Source organism: Oryza glaberrima, chromosome 6 (assembly GCF_000147395.1).
Source record: "Oryza glaberrima chromosome 6, OglaRS2, whole genome shotgun sequence".
Lineage (NCBI taxonomy): Eukaryota > Viridiplantae > Streptophyta > Magnoliopsida > Poales > Poaceae > Oryza > Oryza glaberrima.
In genome coordinates this window covers 10,223,269-10,240,951 of record NC_068331.1, presented here as the reverse complement: position 1 = coordinate 10,240,951, position 17,683 = coordinate 10,223,269, and the positions used below count along the sequence as shown (strand labels likewise).

Below are 17,683 nucleotides of genomic sequence, written 5' to 3'. Positions count from 1 at the left end.
GGCCGTCCTCATCTGCCTCCTCCCGAGCGCGCCCGTCGCCGGAGCATCGCCGTCTCCCTCCGCCCGAGCTCCGCCGGCCGCCTCTCGTCGTCATCCCGTCGCCGGCATCCCTCGGTGAGACCCCATCCCCTCACCTCCCTCTCCGCCTCTTCCGCTTCCTCCCCGTGCCGCGCCGCCGCCCACCGGTCGCCATCACCAGCGACTGCGCGCTGCCGCCGCGCCATGGCTCGGCCAGGCCGGCTTCAGCCGCGCCAGTGCCCTGCCCGCGCCGTCCCGTGGCCACCCAATCGGCCGCCCTAGCTGATCCAGGCCATCCACGTGTCGCCCTGGCGCCGCCCCGCGTCGGTGCCCTCGGGGCGCCACGTCGGTGCTACCTCGCCTTGCCTTGCCGTTGTGGCGGCCACGTGGCCATCCACGTGGTGCACCCGCTCCTATGCCGTAGTGGACCGAGTCCACCGTGGGCCGCTCCTCTTGTGCCGCTGACTCGTGGGGCCCGCCCGTCGGCGCCGCCCTTTGAGTACGTCAGCGATGGCCCTTTTCCTTCGGAAGAATAATTATTAATTGTGTCATAATTCGGATTTAATTATAGAAATTCATTTAAATGGCTAAAACTTCTAAAATTCATAACTAATTCATACGAACTTTAAATTGAGCCATTCAACTTGCAATATTCATCTAAATTTGAGATATACATGTTTGTTTACTTTTCATGTACTGTTTACTTGGTTTTTTTAGGGTTTTTCCTCGTTTTGTGTGCCAGCGTGTAGAATCTGTCGTTTCGGAAGTTCGCGGTCGTGAGGAAAAGAGTTTAGCAGATGCAAGTGAAGAAGCAAGGAAAGTCACACATTCCCCTTGAGAATTTTGAGCCCAATTTACGAGTGTTTTATCGTTTGCAAATAAATATACATGTTTTGCTAATTACATGGGATCAGGGTTTACCTATCTGCTTGATTGTGCCATATTACTTGATGCATGTCTTTTGTTAACCTTGGGTGACAATTTGACTAGCTTGTGTCATTTATGTTGATCCAACTAGAACTATATGCTTAGCCATACTTAATTACCACTAGCTCAGTTGATGGGATAATTACAGTATTAGACCTTTTTAGTATCATAACGACATGCGTGCTCGAGTCATCTGGCCATGTTTCATCGGTCGTAATTATCCAACTAAAATGCGACTGAATGGTGGGCTGTGGGTGCATGGTTTTTCTAAAAAGCCCATGGCAATTAAGGACCGGTTCGTGGGATGCACTGGAAGACTTACTGCGCTTGCCACAAGTGGGAATGGGTAACTGCTTGATTTGTAGTATAGCTTTCTGGCTGACGCATCCAGGCAAGTCTGAGCGTGATGGAGTTCGGATGGGCCCTGCGACGGTCTATGCGACTTACTAATTCGGCTAGGCACGAGAGGGGACAGCCCGCTGCCTGTTGAGGAGTGGGGGTGAAACCTGAGGTGTGGTGTGCTTGGTCAGAGGGGGTTATATGAAGGGTCTTATCATAATCACTCAACACGGTGACGTGTCATGCATGTCACGGTGACATGCCGGTGGGTTGTGTCTTGTGGCCGGGTACAGTTGTGCACCTCTGGCCAGAGTAAAACTATTCGAATTGCCGTGCCCGCGGTTATGGGTGATCAACCAAAATCACCATAATTAATCTCACCCTTAATAAATCAACTCAATGCACTGTAGTTCAGGTGGGAATGGTTGGCCTGTTCAACGTGGTGTAGCGTTGATCAGTGGAGATTTAATATTACCATAATTAATCAATCGTTTTACTGTTTTGCCCAATGAAATGCTTTACAACCGCCTTTATGCAAATAGCCACAAACCATCCTTGTATCCCCTTGCATGTATGCATCATTGGTGTGGCTTGCTGAGTACGGTGGTTGTACTCAGCCTTGCTATTGTTCCCCCTTTTCAGAAGTGTAGTACTTCTGAGCTGAAGACGAAGTTAGAAGACCAAGGTTCAGACCCCAGTTGAGTTTTGCCTGTGGAGTGGAGCTGAAGCGCCGCTAGGATCGCCTTTTTCCGCTGCTGCTGCTTTTGTTTCGGTGTGAGGACTAAGTGCCTCTTCTGTAAGTATTTACGCTTTATTTATGTTTGGATCTGTATATTAATTTGTCGTTTTGTATACTCTGACTGGTCTTGGATAGGGATTTAATACACAAAATAGTCTGGAAATTTGGGTTAAATTTCTGGGCATGACACGAGACCCAGTTTCACCCCCTCTCGTCCTCTCGTTGCCTATCAACTCCTCCTTCGACCTTTGGCCAGCGACCACCTTGCTGCTGAATCTGCGCCTTGCCTTTCCCGCCCTCGCATTCAATCCAAGGGGACGCGGTCTCCTCCACTTCCTCTACATTTCCACTCTCACCATGCCAAGAGCAGCACCGCTTTGAGGTCTGGAAGGAAAAAAAACCAGAGAGTCTTTCAACATAAGGAGTTATCCGTCATGTCCCTGGGAGCAAATATTAAGGAGGAAGCTAAAACTTGGAGCCTCAGTGAGAGCAAAACACCTAGAGCTTTTAATTCCTTAGGCTTTTCCTCTTTTAATTTGTACAGTTCTTTCTTTTCTTACATGTAACTTTTACTCCTCCAAGGAATTAATTGGCACATCCTGTAACGGTTCGTTCAAAAAAGAAAAGCCTCTTCCTATTGCTCATCTCTCTCCTCGCTCCTTTTGTCTCGTTTGGATTTGTGTAACATACTGCAAGCAGCTAAGTCTAATTAGCCTGTGACAGTACGTTCTTCCAATAGATTCCACTACAAGGGGAGAGAATTTTTCTATTGAAAACGTACAGGGACTTCGCTGCCCCGTTCATAGGTCTAGTTCATATGAATTTGAAGACTAATCATAATTAAGCAAAGTCGTCTAACCTTTGGACTGAACCTTCGATATATCTTACTGTGTATAACTTCCACTTGATCCACCGGTCAACGTGCAGTGCAAAGTCTAGCATTGCAGTCAATATGATATGCAGGAAATGGATTCTCAGCTTCTATAACTATACAGAAACATATCTCTATCTCCACCGTTATAAAAATTGAACATGTTTTTGTCAGTACTTTCGTACGTCATCCGTGTTTGAGTCGGTTTTTAAGTTCACTCGCTTTTAGAAATATAGATGCGTGTTTGAGTCGATTTTTAAGTTCGTTCGCTTTTAGAAATACAAAAGGAGTCGCATAGAAATCTTTTTTTAAAAAAACTCGCATGCTAACTTGAGACGATCGGACTACTAATTGTTGCTCATGATTTTTTAAAAATAAAATATCCAAACGAATTCCTGCAGTGAATTGCGCCTTAGCTAAATCGTACAACAAAAATACGGAGGGAGTACTAGTTAAGAAAACGCTTAAGCACTGCAGATAATTTTATTTTATTAGCACAAATTCTAGATCGGTCAGATTTGACTTATATGTGGAGAAATAAAGAGAAATAAATACAATAAATCTGATTGCAGTCACACACACACATATATAGGAAAAAGCAGATATGAACCGAGGTTCACCTGCGCCCTGAATCACAACCATGCATTCAATCGTTCCAAGACGCATGCTTCCGCGGGACCTTAGGCCATGTTTAGTTACCACGTAAAAACTTTTCACCATGTCACATCAAATATTTGACACATGTATGGATTATTAAATATAGAAAAAAACTAATTACATAGATTACGTGTAATTTGAGAGACGAATCTTTTAAGTTTAATTACGCCATGATTTGACAATATGGTGTTATAATAAAGATTTGCTAATGACAGACTAATTAGGCTTAATAAATTCATCTCGCAGTTTACAGGCGGAATCTATAATTTGTTTTGTTATTAGACTACGTTTAATACTTTAAATGTGTGTCTGTATATCCGATGTGATACGCTAAAACCTTTCACCCTTGAACTAAACATGGCCTTAATTTCACTAATGAAGAGTTTCTACTGGAGAAAATGTCAGGGAGGTACATAATGCATGTGTTGCTGTGACAGTGACATGTACTTCCTGCACAAAGTGAGAGGAAGTTGACCACACATCATGTACTCCATTGAAATTGTTTCTTTTCTCTTGGTATCCATTGAAATTTAGTATACATGACCATTTTGGAAATAACACATGCGACTTTTTTTAATTTCAATACATGTGATTTAGTATCATTTTGCGACATCATTTTTTTAGACATCACTTTTCAAAATGATATTTTCGTTGTGTTTCATTTTCGGTGTCAACAAATTGTAGTGTATATTATATTTTTGTTGATTAACGAAATTATATTTTGCAATGTAGCATATATACGTAAAAATAAAATTCATGTATTTTTTTTATTTTAGTATGTGCCAAATGATATATCATTTTCACAATGTCATTTTTGGACATCGATTATATTGTATTTGCGTGGTGATTGGACATTCATCTTGATATATCATGTCCGAATAAAACCAGATATAGATTAATTTTCAAACATACAAACACAAGATGGTTAGATTTATTTAAAAAATTAACATATTTGATGGCTAATCACATGGAGTAATGTGATTGTAGCCAAGAGATCTATTAAAAACGACATGTTCACCTCTCTCTCTATCATTCTTTCTCATGGTCACATTAGTGAAAAGACATGAATACAGTTGCAAGCTACTACATGTGTGGGTGAGAAATGCATGCCTACAGCATCATTGTGTACCTCCGCCAAATTTTCCCTATAAGAATTTGGGTTGGGTAGGTACAAGTTGCACGAGCTTTGGTGAAAATGATGCATTAGCTACAACTGAAAATATACACACATGGGGGATTGAGGAGAAGATACACCTAGGTTCATATTATCCAATTCCTATACACACACACACAAGAAAAATATACCCATACGTTACAACAGGTGAAGGCTATTTTAATTTTGCAAAATTTGTGTGGCATGGTTCAAATTTTCCCTTTAATGTATGACGCCGTTGACTTTTTAACAAACGTTTGACCTTTCATCTTATTCAAAAAATTTATGTAATTATAATTTATTTTATTGTGACTTGATTTATCATCAAATGTTCTTTAAGCATGACATAAGTATTTTTATATTTGCATAAAAATTTTGAATAAGATGAGTGGTTAAACATTGGTTAAAAAGTCAACGGCGTCATACATTAAAATACGGAGGGAGTACTATTTAGATTCTATAGGTAAGAAATAAGGCCGTATGCCCTCAAGGGCTCAAAACACTAAAACAGTTCTACATATATATTCCTTTTATCGAGAAACGTGGGAGAAATACGTGCTCCCCTGCATATAACTACTTCATATGATATGAAAATCGGATCCAAGTGATGAATGTGCATGCACTTGTTTTATCCACCACTGAAACAATAGTTATGCATATTCACCACAAGGAACCTAATCAGCTCACTTCGTCACGTGCATGCCCTTGTAGCACAAATATTTGAGAAAGTATTTGACCTTGTGGCTGGATTAACAACATCAATATTTTTATGATTTTGAATGGAAGATCGACCAAGATGTATGCCAACCAGCTAGATCAAGAGTATCTTGCTCTTACATTAAGCTGCTCGACGACGACTGAACTGAGTGTGACTGAGTCAAGTCTGGCGAGGAAGTGATAAACTATTCTCAACTGCAAGCTGATGAAACTAGAAATTAACCATATATACCGATCGATCTTAGCTTGCAGCTGGAGCTCACTGAGAGGTTTTGGCAATGGCGCAAGGGGACGACGCTACCGAGCAGCAGCCATATTGGGAGTACACGCTGCGGAAGTACCTCCTGCTGCTGGCCTCGCTGGTGGCCACGGTGGCGTACGGCGCCGGGTTCAGCCCGCCGGGCGGCGCGTGGCAGGTCACCGCCGACGGGCACACCGCCGGCGACCCCATCATCCGGGACCTCTACTACGGCCGGTACCTCGTCTTCTTCTACTGCAACGCCACCGCGTTCGCGTCGTCGCTGCTCGTCATCGTCCTCATCCTCCTCTTCGCCGTGCTCCACGAGAAGCGGAACATGTGGGTCACCGTCATGCCGCTCCGGGTGGTCATGGTGCTCGACCTGCTCAGCCTCATGGGCGCCTACGCCGCCGGCACGTGCCGGGACGCCACCACCACCAGGTACACCGCCGTGCTCGTCGCCGCCGTGTTCGTCTACCTCGTCGTGCAGATGGTGCTCGCCTCGCTCGGCGGCGGCGACGACGAGGACGAGCACGTCGTCACCAAGGAGCGGTCGCGCAAGGTGCTCCTGCTGCTCGCCACGTTCGCCACGAGCCTCACGTACGTGGCCGGGCTGAGCACGCCGGGAGGGTTCTGGGCGGACGGCGTCGCCGGCGGCGGCGGCCACCGCGCCGGCGAGGCGGTCATGGGGGAGCGGCACCCGGCGCGGCTGACGGCGTTCCTCCTCTGCAACACCACCGCGTTCGTGGCGTCGCTGCTCATCATCGTGCTGCTCCTCGACCGGAAGCTGCGCGACGGCACGGTGCGGTCCTGGGAGCTGTACGGGTGCATCGTCGTCGCGCTGGTCGGGCTCGTCGGAGCGTACGCCGCCGGCAGCTCGAGGGCGGAGCACACCACCGTGTACGTGCTGGCGCTCGTCGGCGCCGTGCTCGTGTACATTGCCTTCCACCTCACCGTCGTGCCGTGCGTCAAGCAGGCGCTTGGCAACACGAAGCTCGCACGGATCTACTCTTCGATGTCAAAACGACGATATTGTCCCAAGCAAGACCAAGAAGTAGATCAGGCCACTATTGACAGGTTTGTAAAGCACTCCTATTTGTTTTTTTTCTTTTACAAACAAAAGAATTTACATGTCCCCTCTCTCATTGTGCAGCAAATTTGATTAGAGAGGCAAAGAGAGTTTGATAGTTTTTGAGAATAATCTCATTTGTTTCACTCTCTAACTATTTGTTGAAAGAGAATAATCAATTGTTTTTCTACTCTTGCTGCAATTATTAGGGAGGCGGAACATAACCGAGCTATGGAGAAGGCTCGCTCTCTCGTTCTACTGCTCGCCACTCTAGCAGCGACCGTCACTTTCCAAGCTGCGCTAGACCCGCCGGGTGGGTATTGGCAGGATGACAATGGCGACCACAAGGCCGGTAACCCGATTCTCCTAACAACTAACCCTAGAAGGTACAAGGCATTCTTCTACTGCAACTCGACCGCTTTCGTGTCATCCTTACTTGCCATCATCCTAGTGCAAAGCAGGTCTCTGCTCAAGCGCCACGCGCTAGAGGCAGCCATGATTCTAGATTTGTTTGGGCTCATGGGTGCGTATGCAGCGGGAAGCTGTCGGGATGCGAGTACCTCTATTTATGTTATGGCCATAGCCGGTGCCGTGCTGGTGTATGTCGTGATCCATGTTGTGTTCTTCACACTAGACCAGAGAGGACACGACGAAGATGTGTTGCTGGAGAAGAGGCGCAAGAGGTTGCTCCTTTTCGCCATCTTGTCCGCAACCATCACCTACCAAGCCGGGCTAACCCCACCAAGCAGCTTTTGGCAAGATGATAATGATGGTCACCGTGCAGGCGAGCCAGTCCTCTTCAGCAACAACCCTTACCGTTTTAAAGCCTTTTTCTACTGCAACACCACCAGCTTTATGTCATCTATCGCTCTCATCATACTCCTAGTGAACCCAAATTTGTACAGGCCAGCCATTCAAAGCTACGCGCTCTCCGTTTGCATGGTAGCTGGCATGTTTGGTCTCATGGGTGCCTACGCCGCTGGGAGCTCACAGCATATGCGAACATCCATCTTTGTCTTCGCGTTGGTGCTTATTTTTGTGGCCATACTTCTTGTGGTATTCGTGGTGCGCCAGAACCATGGCAACACTACCACCAGACAGAACTCCCAGGGTGACCAAAACCAGAGAGGTGACAACAGTGGAATTGAAAATCACACCAAGCGCAAGTACCTGATGCTACTAGGGATCCTGGCAGCGAGCGTCACCTACCAGGCCGGCCTGCACCCGCCGGGCGGCGTGTGGCAGAGCGACGACGACGTCGCAGGCCATGCGGCCGGTAACCCGGTCCTCCGCGACAACCGGAGGCGGCGGTACCGCGCCTTCTTCTACAGCAACTCCACTTCCTTCATGGCGTCCGTCGTCGTCATCGTCCTGCTGCTGCCGGAGTCGGCGTCGCGGCACGTCAGCGAGTGGCTGCTGAAGGCGATGAACACGACAATTGTTCTCGACATGATTGGCCTCCTGGTGGCCTATGGGGCAGGGTCCAGCAGGGAATGGGAGACATCTGGATACGTCATCGCCATGGCCGTCGTCGTGCTGGGCTACATCGCAGTCCATGGGGTGTTGTCAACCTTCGGCCAGGGTCACAAGACAGGTGGTAATAATCCACAGATAGCTCCTGATCAGCTGGATGCCGAGTCCCAAGAACCGGGGAATGGCAGGCGAATGTATTATCCATCCCAGAATGTGATGCAGTGATGGTAGATGTGTTTTAAGCCTGGCAATTACAAGCTAATCCAACTGAAATATCAAGCGGGCAAGAACATTATGTACTGTAATTCTTCTCCATATCTTTCTTATTTTCTAGGCTTCTTCTCTCCTCAGTTTTTTTCCCCATTTTTACCCAAGTCTCTCCTGTTGTAAGTGGATTATCCTGAATAAATCCAGTCACCTAAGGGCATGAAAAGTGGTTTTGAGGGTCGTGATCTGTATAATCTTTCCAACATCATATCTAGCTGCAGTAAAAAAGGGGCAATACCCGGCTTGAGCTTGCAGGGATTGAGTATCACCGCGCTGGTTCATGGCGTGTTGGGTGGGTTACTACAAAGGATAATGATGGTGATATATATGGAGCATCCTGAGGACAGGCTTGTTGGATGAGTTCATCACAATCAGCTTATGGTTAGCAATGAATTAAATTTTATTCTGGGCTATATCTCGTAACAGCAAGATTAGTAAAGCTTTTTTTTCATAATTTTTTTTTAAAAAAAGTAAACTTTTTTTTGGCTTTTTATCCGTCACTGCAGATATTGCATTTGAGCTGTAAACTGGAGAAACTGAAACGAAAATAATGTGCTCTGCTCTTCCATTTTGTCTCCCTCCCTCAAAACATACTCTCTGAAATAGGTGAAGCAATCTGAATTACTGTGGAAAAAGGCAGCAGAAATAAAAACACTCAACACACCGATGATCTGCTGCTCTGTATCCCTAGATCGCCCCATTTGTCGCGAGAATAGAACTACTGCAACCAGTCCCCTCCCTTCCTCCCCTCCTTGTTTCTGTTTTTTTTTTTCCCATTCAGCTGTAAATGACAACCTTTACTTCTCTCAATACAAAGATGCGCAATTCTTTTGCGTATTCCCGATCTGCTGCTCTGTACAGGCTGCGACTTGCATCACAGATGCATAGCATCGTCAGAAGCGGCGTCTGCAAATCTGCTTAGAGGATACATGCATGTGGTGTTTGCTGTTCAGAACTTTGTAAGGAATCAGCAGAGGGGCTCACCACATTACTGGCCCATTAGCAGCTGTTTAGGCAGTGTAGCCAGAGTAACCAAGGAAGCAGGAGCACTGTGATGATCAGCTAATGAACTCAATGTACATGTGGTAGCAGCCACACATTTGAAATAAATCATTGGAATACGCAGAGAGTCACTCTGATACTTATCATGGTCACAATCTCAACTTGCTGCTGTTGGAACCTTGAAGGAGACTGTCTTCCATTTAAAATAGATTTCCATTTCATTTTGCTAACTCAAGAGGCTTGTTCTTGACAAGAGAACACAACTGTGGAAAAGCAGCCTACGGAATGCGCAAATCTTGTTGATCTTGTATGTTGAGTTGGCAATGAGAATAGTATCTGGAGGCTTCTTAGTAACACCAAAAACAACCAGACCAATAATGTTCTTGTCTTGCTTGTATCTAAGAGAATCAGAGAAAGTAGCTGTGTATTGAATAAGCTTGTCCACCAGAGAACAGAGCCTGAGACTTTCAGGAACACCATAGAACCGAACAGTAACATGAAAAATGCCTGAGTAAGTCATTTTGTCACCTTCTAAATTCATCTGAGTGAAGGTCAGCCTCTCGAGATGCCATGGCTGGTGCTGATTACATGTAACCAAGCAAGATCCTGCAAGCAACAAAAATCAAGGTCAGCCTAAATTCGTAACTCTCACAAAAGCTAGCGAGTCTGGTAGTGCCGCCCAAGCAAAATTCTCCGCGTAACGAAAACGAGCCATGCACGTATTTGGGACCACCTTTGATGGCAGAAAATACTTTGGGGGCTCATAGCTCAATCATACAGCTTTGGAAGACATTGACAGAAATATTATTTGCTGCTGGCTGATCAGGGCATCAAGCGATCCAACCTTGAAAGGTAAAGTTCAAAGGAGTTGATGGAGGGAGAACCTCAGTATCTTCCGGCTCAATACATATTTCATGGTGGGTAAGAGATGTAAAAGATAAAAAGGCATGTCCTCTAAGACCCACCGTGAACAGTGACTTGTATTCGGCCTACTGTGACTTGTGAGAGATTATTTATGGTTCTTCAGAATGTATCAAGTCAAATCCTATTTTTTACTGTAAATTTTGTCACCTCTTTGTGTTCGCTTAGTATTGAGGTATCAAGAGGTAGGCTCTTTTTTTCCCCAATATTAAAAGTATTAGGAAGTAGCACAATATAACACTAAAAAAACTATGGTACTTCTCGGTATATATTTCCTTAAGGATCATAAAATTACTTAGTTTACAACCTAATGTGACCTATAGTAGCGCAACTTGTCGTTGTTAATCCTTAGACGTATTGTAGATAGGCATCTGACCAATCTGAAGTAAGTTGACCTGAACTTCATCAACAATTAAATATGCAACTTCCATAGATTCTATTGTCCTCTAGTACACTTTTGTTAGTGTGAACAATGAGGACATTGCGAGGTGCTTCTCTCTGCTATACGGAGTTGCGTTTACATAGTGAATAGAAATTTATATACTACTTCAGTATTCAACTTGTACATATTTGGACATCACCCTAATGTTTGCCAGAGTTTTCTGCAACTGCTTGTTTCACTAGCCTTATAAACCGGACCGGGTTTGGTATCTGAGTCTCACACTATCATAGGCATTAATTGTTCTTAGTATTGACAGGCATAGGTATGCCTAAGTATGGGAGGAGGCTCGCACTTAGGCATTATCCAAGCATACTTATGCATATCTGCTCCTGTGCAAGAAGTCTCTGGTTTCCCTGCTATATCTACACAAAGAAGCCTAGAAGATTGGGTTCTTAATATTAACTTATCCTTGTCAAAAGGTCAGGCAAGGAAATGTATTGGCGCCCTCATCACGACTTGGTGGCATATTTGGTGCATGCGAAATGAGAAAATTTTCAAAGGACGACCTCCTAACGTGCTCTCCACAACGTCAACTATTCTGGAGGACATTTCGGACGGAGAACTTGTATTATTCTAGCTGTTTGTTGTATTTTTTTTCTTTATCATCTGTAACTCTGCTGTAAGACTCCACTCTTTCCTTCTAATATAACCAGCAATTCTCTTGCCGTCTTCCTTTGAAAAAAGAAATATCTGCTCCTGTGATTTGCATGATGACGTACTGGTCTCTATCAAGCATCAACCATGCACCCTCCAATATTTTGAGTATGGACTATTTCCCATCAGATTGTGAAGCCTCTGTGATGCTAGGCGAATCTAATCCTATGACTTCTGTGCCTTTAGGTTCCGGAAAAAAAATGCTAGAATGGACAAGCATTACAACTTCAAGTATACGGAGGAAAAATATTTGCTGAAATATGAGTAAATTGTGTTGTGGTCAATCAAAACCTGACATGTGAACACTGGTTACTTCAAGTCTTTACACTACCAAAACATATCTGAACTCTTCACGTGGGATTAACCCACCATCAGAACCAGTCAGCAATTCTTGTTACTTTTAGGTGTTATACATGTCAAATAGAGAATTTAGATAGGTTAGGTCCTACATATAAACCCACGTAATTCAACCATACCAAACTCCAGGTTAACCCTTTTATAAGAAGCAACAATGGAAGTGTAAGTGAAAATTATACGTACATGAGTCCACTCTTTGGAAGTGTTGGGCTAATATGGATTTCGGAAGCTTGAATGCTACACCATGTGTACAGAACAAAACACACCATTGATGCTTCATGTCTGTTATGTTGCACAAGCTGCAAAAGGACAATGGAATAAGCTTTAGATAGGGTTACTTGATGGAGTCATGCAAATATATATGCTACAGTACAGGCACATTTTTGGATAGGTGACTTGATCATGCAAATATGCCATGATTCGCAGGGAATAATTTTGCCAATCAAGACATAGTGCTGCTATGTGAAGATGAGTAGCTATATATAACCTGAGTAGCTCAGCTAGGACAGACTATCATCTCCTCAGGGGCCATCTTCCTGTTACTTCAACCACAACAAGATATGTCTTCCACCAACAAAATAGACACCCACAACCGAAACGGATCGAGCAAAGAGAAGAAATCCAACCCATCTTCAAGTTCAGAGTACCAGCTGAAGAACCACCTTCTGCTGCTGGCCACTCTGGTCGCAACGGTAACATATGCCACGGGGCTCAACCTGCCAGGGGGGTTCTGGCAGGACACACAAGAAGACCATCTCGCGGGCGACCCAATCCTACCAGGCAACCACAAAGAACAATACATCATGTTCTACTACTGCAACGCCACTGCTTTCGCCGCGTCACTCGTGGTCTGCCTCCTCCTCCTCGTCCTGGATAAGGGGAACTCAGGCTGCGCAGCTGCCCTGCGAGTAGTCATGCTGTTTGACTTGCTTGGTCTAATGGGGGCCTATGCTGCCGGAAGCTGCAGAGATGAATTCACTACCATCTACTCCTCGGTGATCATGTCTATGGTATTTGCCTATATTGTGCCTTCTTTGTTTACCTATGCAGTGTCCAAGTTGCACAACAAAGACAAAAATCATGGGAAGCAAAACAAGGATTCGGGTGAACCAAAGGATACTGAGAAGCAAACCTGGTATCCTGATGAACACAAGCGCGAAGAACTGCATGAGGTCTTGATGCTGCTAGCAACATTTGCAGTTACCATCACCTACGTGGCCGGGCTGAACCCACCAGGTGGCTTCTGGGGCAGCACCCAGGACGGCCACCGGGTGAGCAACCCAGTTCTGCAGGACATCAACTCCAGACGCTATAAAGCGTTCTTCGTCTGCAACACCACAGCGTTTGTTGCATCCCTGCTCATCATCATGTTGCTTCTGGACAAGAGGGTCAACACGGAGCAAATGTCATTGCAGTTTGGTGAACTGTATGGGTCTATTGTTGTGGTTCTCTTCGGCCTCGTTGGAGCCTATGCTGCTGGGAGCTGCAGGGAGCCCGATGACACTGTATACGTCATCTGTTTGATTGCTGCAATTCTTGCATACATCTTCCTCCAGGTGGCTGTTACACAATTCTTGAAAAAGAGGATCAGGAATGATGGGCATACTGAACGAAGTATATCATCTGTAAAGTCACTGATCCATAATGAACAAGACCTTGATGGTAGCAGGTATGAAAGTAAATATCCCCCCATTTCCTTCTCCTTCTGATACTGCAATTTCACACTGTACATGTTTCCAATCACTAGGAACACAAAACGCAATGTTGCAATGGAAAAGGCTCGATCCCTTGTCATGCTACTTGCTACTCTTGCTGCAAGCATCACATACCAAGCAGGGCTAGATCCACCGGGTGGTCTCTGGCCAGATGACCAGGATGGGCATAAGGGCGGCGACCCAATACTCCTCACAACACACCCAGCACGGTACAAGGTTTTCTTCTACAGCAATTCAGTGGCTTTTGTGACATCCTTAGTGGCCATAATAATGGTCCAAAGTAACCATGTACTGAAGAACCACACTCTAGAGGCAGCTATGCTGCTGGATCTGTTCGCCCTCATAACTGCATATGCTGCAGGGAGTTGCAGGGACGTGAGCACATCCATCTATGTTGTTGCTCTGGCAGGTGGTGTCCTCGTCTATGTGGTGATTCACATAATCTTCTTCACACTAGACAACATGGACAATGAACATCATGATCCTGATGAGGAGGACAAGAAGCGTGAAGTTTTGCTGCTCCTCGCAATCTTGGTTGCCACGCTCACTTATCAAGCTGGGCTGACACCCCCAGGTGGCTTCTGGTCAGAGGATGATAATCTTGGGCACCACCACCGAGCAGGCTATCCAATCCTGCTCGATAACTATCCACCGCAGTACGAGGCATTCTTCTACTGCAACGCGACGAGCTTCATGGCATCTATAGCTCTCATTATGCTCCTTGTGAACCCAAACCTATACAGGCCAGGCATAAAGTGCTATGCACTTTATGTGTGCATGGTGGCTGGAATGTTCGGCCTCATGGGTGCCTATGCTGCTGGAAGCTCTCGGCGTCTGCGCACCTCCATCTATGTATTGACATTGGTTGGTGCAGTGTTTGCCTTGGTAGCCTTGCAGGTAGCCATGTTTTGGAACAAGAGGACCTCTAAAACAGGAGGCGACAAGACGAACTCCTCTGCGCAAGAAGGTGGTAGCACAGACACTGAAGCCTCACAGCCAGCACCCCTGATAAAAGGGATGGGATCCACTTCACAAGCAACTCAGATCACAGATATTACAGATGCTGCACTGAGAAACACTGACAAAGGAGAGGGGTCCTCTGAACAAGGAGGCAGCAGAATAAATTCTGTCACTTCTGAACCAGGAGCCCATGGCACAGGAAACGGAGCCTCTCTACAAGAAGCCAACAGTGAAGAAGATAAATCTGGATCAACCGAGAAGGACATGCGGGAGTACTTGATGCTGCTAGGGGTCCTGGCTGCAAGTGTTACATATCAAGCTGGCCTAAAACCACCAGGTGGCTTGTGGCAGGAAAATAGCAATGGGCACCTTGCTGGCCACTACATCCTCCACGACATCAACAAGCGCCGGTACTATGCATTCTTCTATAGCAATTCAATTTCCTTCATGGCTTCTATTGTCGTCATCGCCTTGCTGCTTCCAAGGATGCTGAACAACCTAGAAATACCGGTCTGGCCAATGCATACGGCCATTTTGCTGGATATGCTCGGTCTCCTGTGTGCTTACGCTGCAGGCAGCACCATGGAGTGGGAGACATCTAGAAATATCATTGCTTTGGTTATCCCTGTGCTGGTGTACATGGCAGCCTGTACAGCGCTATCATTTTTCCATAAGGAAGATCAAAAACAAATATCTGCATCGACCTGCCAGGCATCCACCAACTCATAGAGAAGCATCAACATGGCGTCATCCTTTATCAATTTGTTCTAGGAGAAAGAGACTACCTACAGGGAACTAGGTTACTATCTTTCTCATTTTGAAATAGAAAGCCATCAAGTATGAGTAGAAAAGGACCTGAAGATGGGTGTTGAAGGCATACATACACCCACACCTCCTTCCTAGCTACTGAACCATGCCACAGTTCCTCTACTAGATTTTCAATTTAATTCAACTGAAGCCATTGTGTATGAATTAGGACGCTTAAGTTGTTTGTTCGTGTGTATTTTCCAGGAGGTATTATACAAACATCAACCTATATGAATTATTGTTGGTTTTTGTATATTCATGGGGAAAAGATATTGGCTGCTTTCAGCACAGCTTGCTATTGTTCAAAATATTTGATAGACATATAGTCAAAATGTTAAACAGCAATGACATGGTGTAATTTGAGCTATGAGGCCCATTTTTGAACTTTCTGGCAATTGCTAGCATTCTGGTTATCTTATAGCTGGAGAATTTGTTGAATAGTCCCACATTGGTTGTGGAAGGGCAAAGGACCTAAGATATAAGTGGGGGAGCCCCTCACCTCAATGGCTAGCTTTTGGGGTGGGAAAGGCCCTTTACGATCCTACAATTGGTATTAGAGCCAGGCTAGGTTAACATCTCTGGCCCGATGGACACGTGTGAAGGCCTGATGGACCGTGGGTGCCTGCGGAGCCCGTATACCTGATGGACCGTGGGCCGGTGGGGGCCCGGATACGGTGAAGGGGCGGTGAAGGGCTGAGGGACACCAATGTGTGAAGGGGGAGATTGTTGAATAGTCCCACATTGGTTGTGGAAGGGCAAAGGACCTAAGATATAAGTGGGGGAGCCCCTCACCTCAATGGCTAGCTTTTGGGGTACATAGTGTTGATGCACGTGGTTGATGGAGATTCCATATGGCATACGATGGAGGTATTGTGTGCGTATGGGATGCGGAGTCGAATTTGGAAGGAGTCCAAATTTGGTACGATTGGTTATGTAAAGTTTCTTTCTTGTACTAGAGGGTTTCCTAAGGTGTTTAGGACTCTGTACTAGAGGATTTCCTAAGGTGTTTACTAAGGTGTTTAGGACTCTGTACTAGAGGGTTTCCTAAGGTGTTTAGGACTCTGTGTTTAGGACTCCTAGTATGAGTTTGGTTATTGTGTGCGTATGGGATGCGGAGTCGAATTTGGAAGGAGTCCAAATTTGGTACGATTGGTTATGTAAAGTTTCTTTCTTGTACTAGAGGGTTTCCTAAGGTGTTTAGGACTCCTAGTATGAGTTTGGTTCGTGGCTTTAGGCTGCCTACCTCATGTATAAATAGAGGGGGAGTGTGAGGCTTCCCCTCATGTATAAATAGAGGGGGAGTGTGAGGCTTCCCGGTATCGCTTTTGAGAGCAATTGAGTTGAGTTTTGAGTTAGGGTTTCGAGTTTAGTCGAAATTTTTATAAGGAGTGCTGTTGGTGCACTTTGTAAACACAGAGAGAATCAATAAAGTCGTCATCTACTTTAAGAGTTCTTCGATTTGTGTTTACTGGGTTTCGGCGGTCTAACCGGCGGTCAGACCGGCGGCAAGCGGCGGTAAGACCGGCGGGAGCACGACGGTCAGACCGGCGGCGGCGGCAGCGGTGATAGGCGTGGCGAGCAGCTTCGGCGGTCAGACCGGTTGATCTATACCGGTCAGACCGACGGCTTCCAAGCGGTCAGACCGGCAAGGCAACTTCGGTCAGACCGATCTCCGTCGATTTCGAGGGTAACTTTTATTTCCGCTAAAAGTTTTCGGTTTTTGGGTATACCAACCATTCACCCCCCCCCCCCCCCTGGTTGGCTTAGTTCTTGTGATTCGATCCTACGGAATTACCACATGTTGAAGGTTGTGTTTTTAGTCTTTGAATTCACACTAAGAAGTCAGGAATTGGGGGAGAAACATCTTTTCCATCTCCTGTAATTAACACTTTACTTATTCTTTTGTCTAATTTATCCTTTTATTTGGACATAATAAGAAATAATATGACATTCCCTAGTTTTTGTCAACACTTGGAAAAAAGAACAATTTGTAAATAAGATTTTCCAGGGATGCTTGAGATGACCTGATTCATATAATGACAGAAGTTTCACTTCCATTCTCTATAAAAAATTAGAATGACTTGCTGATAACTTAAATTTCTCAATGACATAATACTGCTTTGACTTGGCTACTTTATCAATGAGCCCGGCTTTATGACTTGCTGATAACTTCAATTTCTAACAGTAAAATATACTAGTGGACCTTAAAATTGTGCATGTGAGTTGTCTTGATCTGTAACAAATGCATTTTTAGATCCCTAAACTCATTAAATATACCACCAGAAACCTAAAATCTGAAGTGGCATGCCAACGCGGACAATTGCTTCGTCACTAGTTTCCTTTTCCTTTTCTTTACA

General features: G+C 45.4%; 2 protein-coding genes across 2 annotated transcripts; both read left to right on the top strand.

The window, feature by feature from the left end:
- Nucleotides 1–5,596: 5,596 nt before the first annotated feature.
- Nucleotides 5,597–8,639, top strand: LOC127775986 (uncharacterized). The gene is made up of 2 exons (XM_052302299.1): nucleotides 5,597–6,736; nucleotides 6,938–8,639. Exons 1-2 carry the CDS (start codon nucleotides 5,700–5,702, stop codon nucleotides 8,424–8,426), a joined length of 2,526 nt encoding a protein of 841 aa, XP_052158259.1. The 5' UTR covers nucleotides 5,597–5,699; the 3' UTR covers nucleotides 8,427–8,639.
- Nucleotides 8,640–12,347: 3,708 nt separating this feature from the next.
- On the top strand, nucleotides 12,348–15,695 carry LOC127775550 (uncharacterized). The gene is made up of 2 exons (XM_052301807.1): nucleotides 12,348–13,513; nucleotides 13,592–15,695. The coding sequence occupies exons 1-2, from the start codon at nucleotides 12,405–12,407 to the stop codon at nucleotides 15,246–15,248; spliced, it is 2,766 nt and encodes a 921-aa protein (XP_052157767.1). The 5' UTR covers nucleotides 12,348–12,404; the 3' UTR covers nucleotides 15,249–15,695.
- The last annotated feature ends 1,988 nt before the right edge of the window (nucleotides 15,696–17,683 follow it).

Coding starts and splice junctions, on each gene's coding strand:
- LOC127775986 (XM_052302299.1), top strand. CDS start 5,700: ATGGCGCAAGGGGACGACGCTACCGAGCAGCAGCCATATTGGGAGTAC. Junction 6,737..6,937: donor GATCAGGCCACTATTGACAG/GTTTGTAAAGCA, acceptor TGCAATTATTAG/GGAGGCGGAACATAACCGAG.
- LOC127775550 (XM_052301807.1), top strand. CDS start 12,405: ATGTCTTCCACCAACAAAATAGACACCCACAACCGAAACGGATCGAGC. Junction 13,514..13,591: donor CAAGACCTTGATGGTAGCAG/GTATGAAAGTAA, acceptor TCCAATCACTAG/GAACACAAAACGCAATGTTG.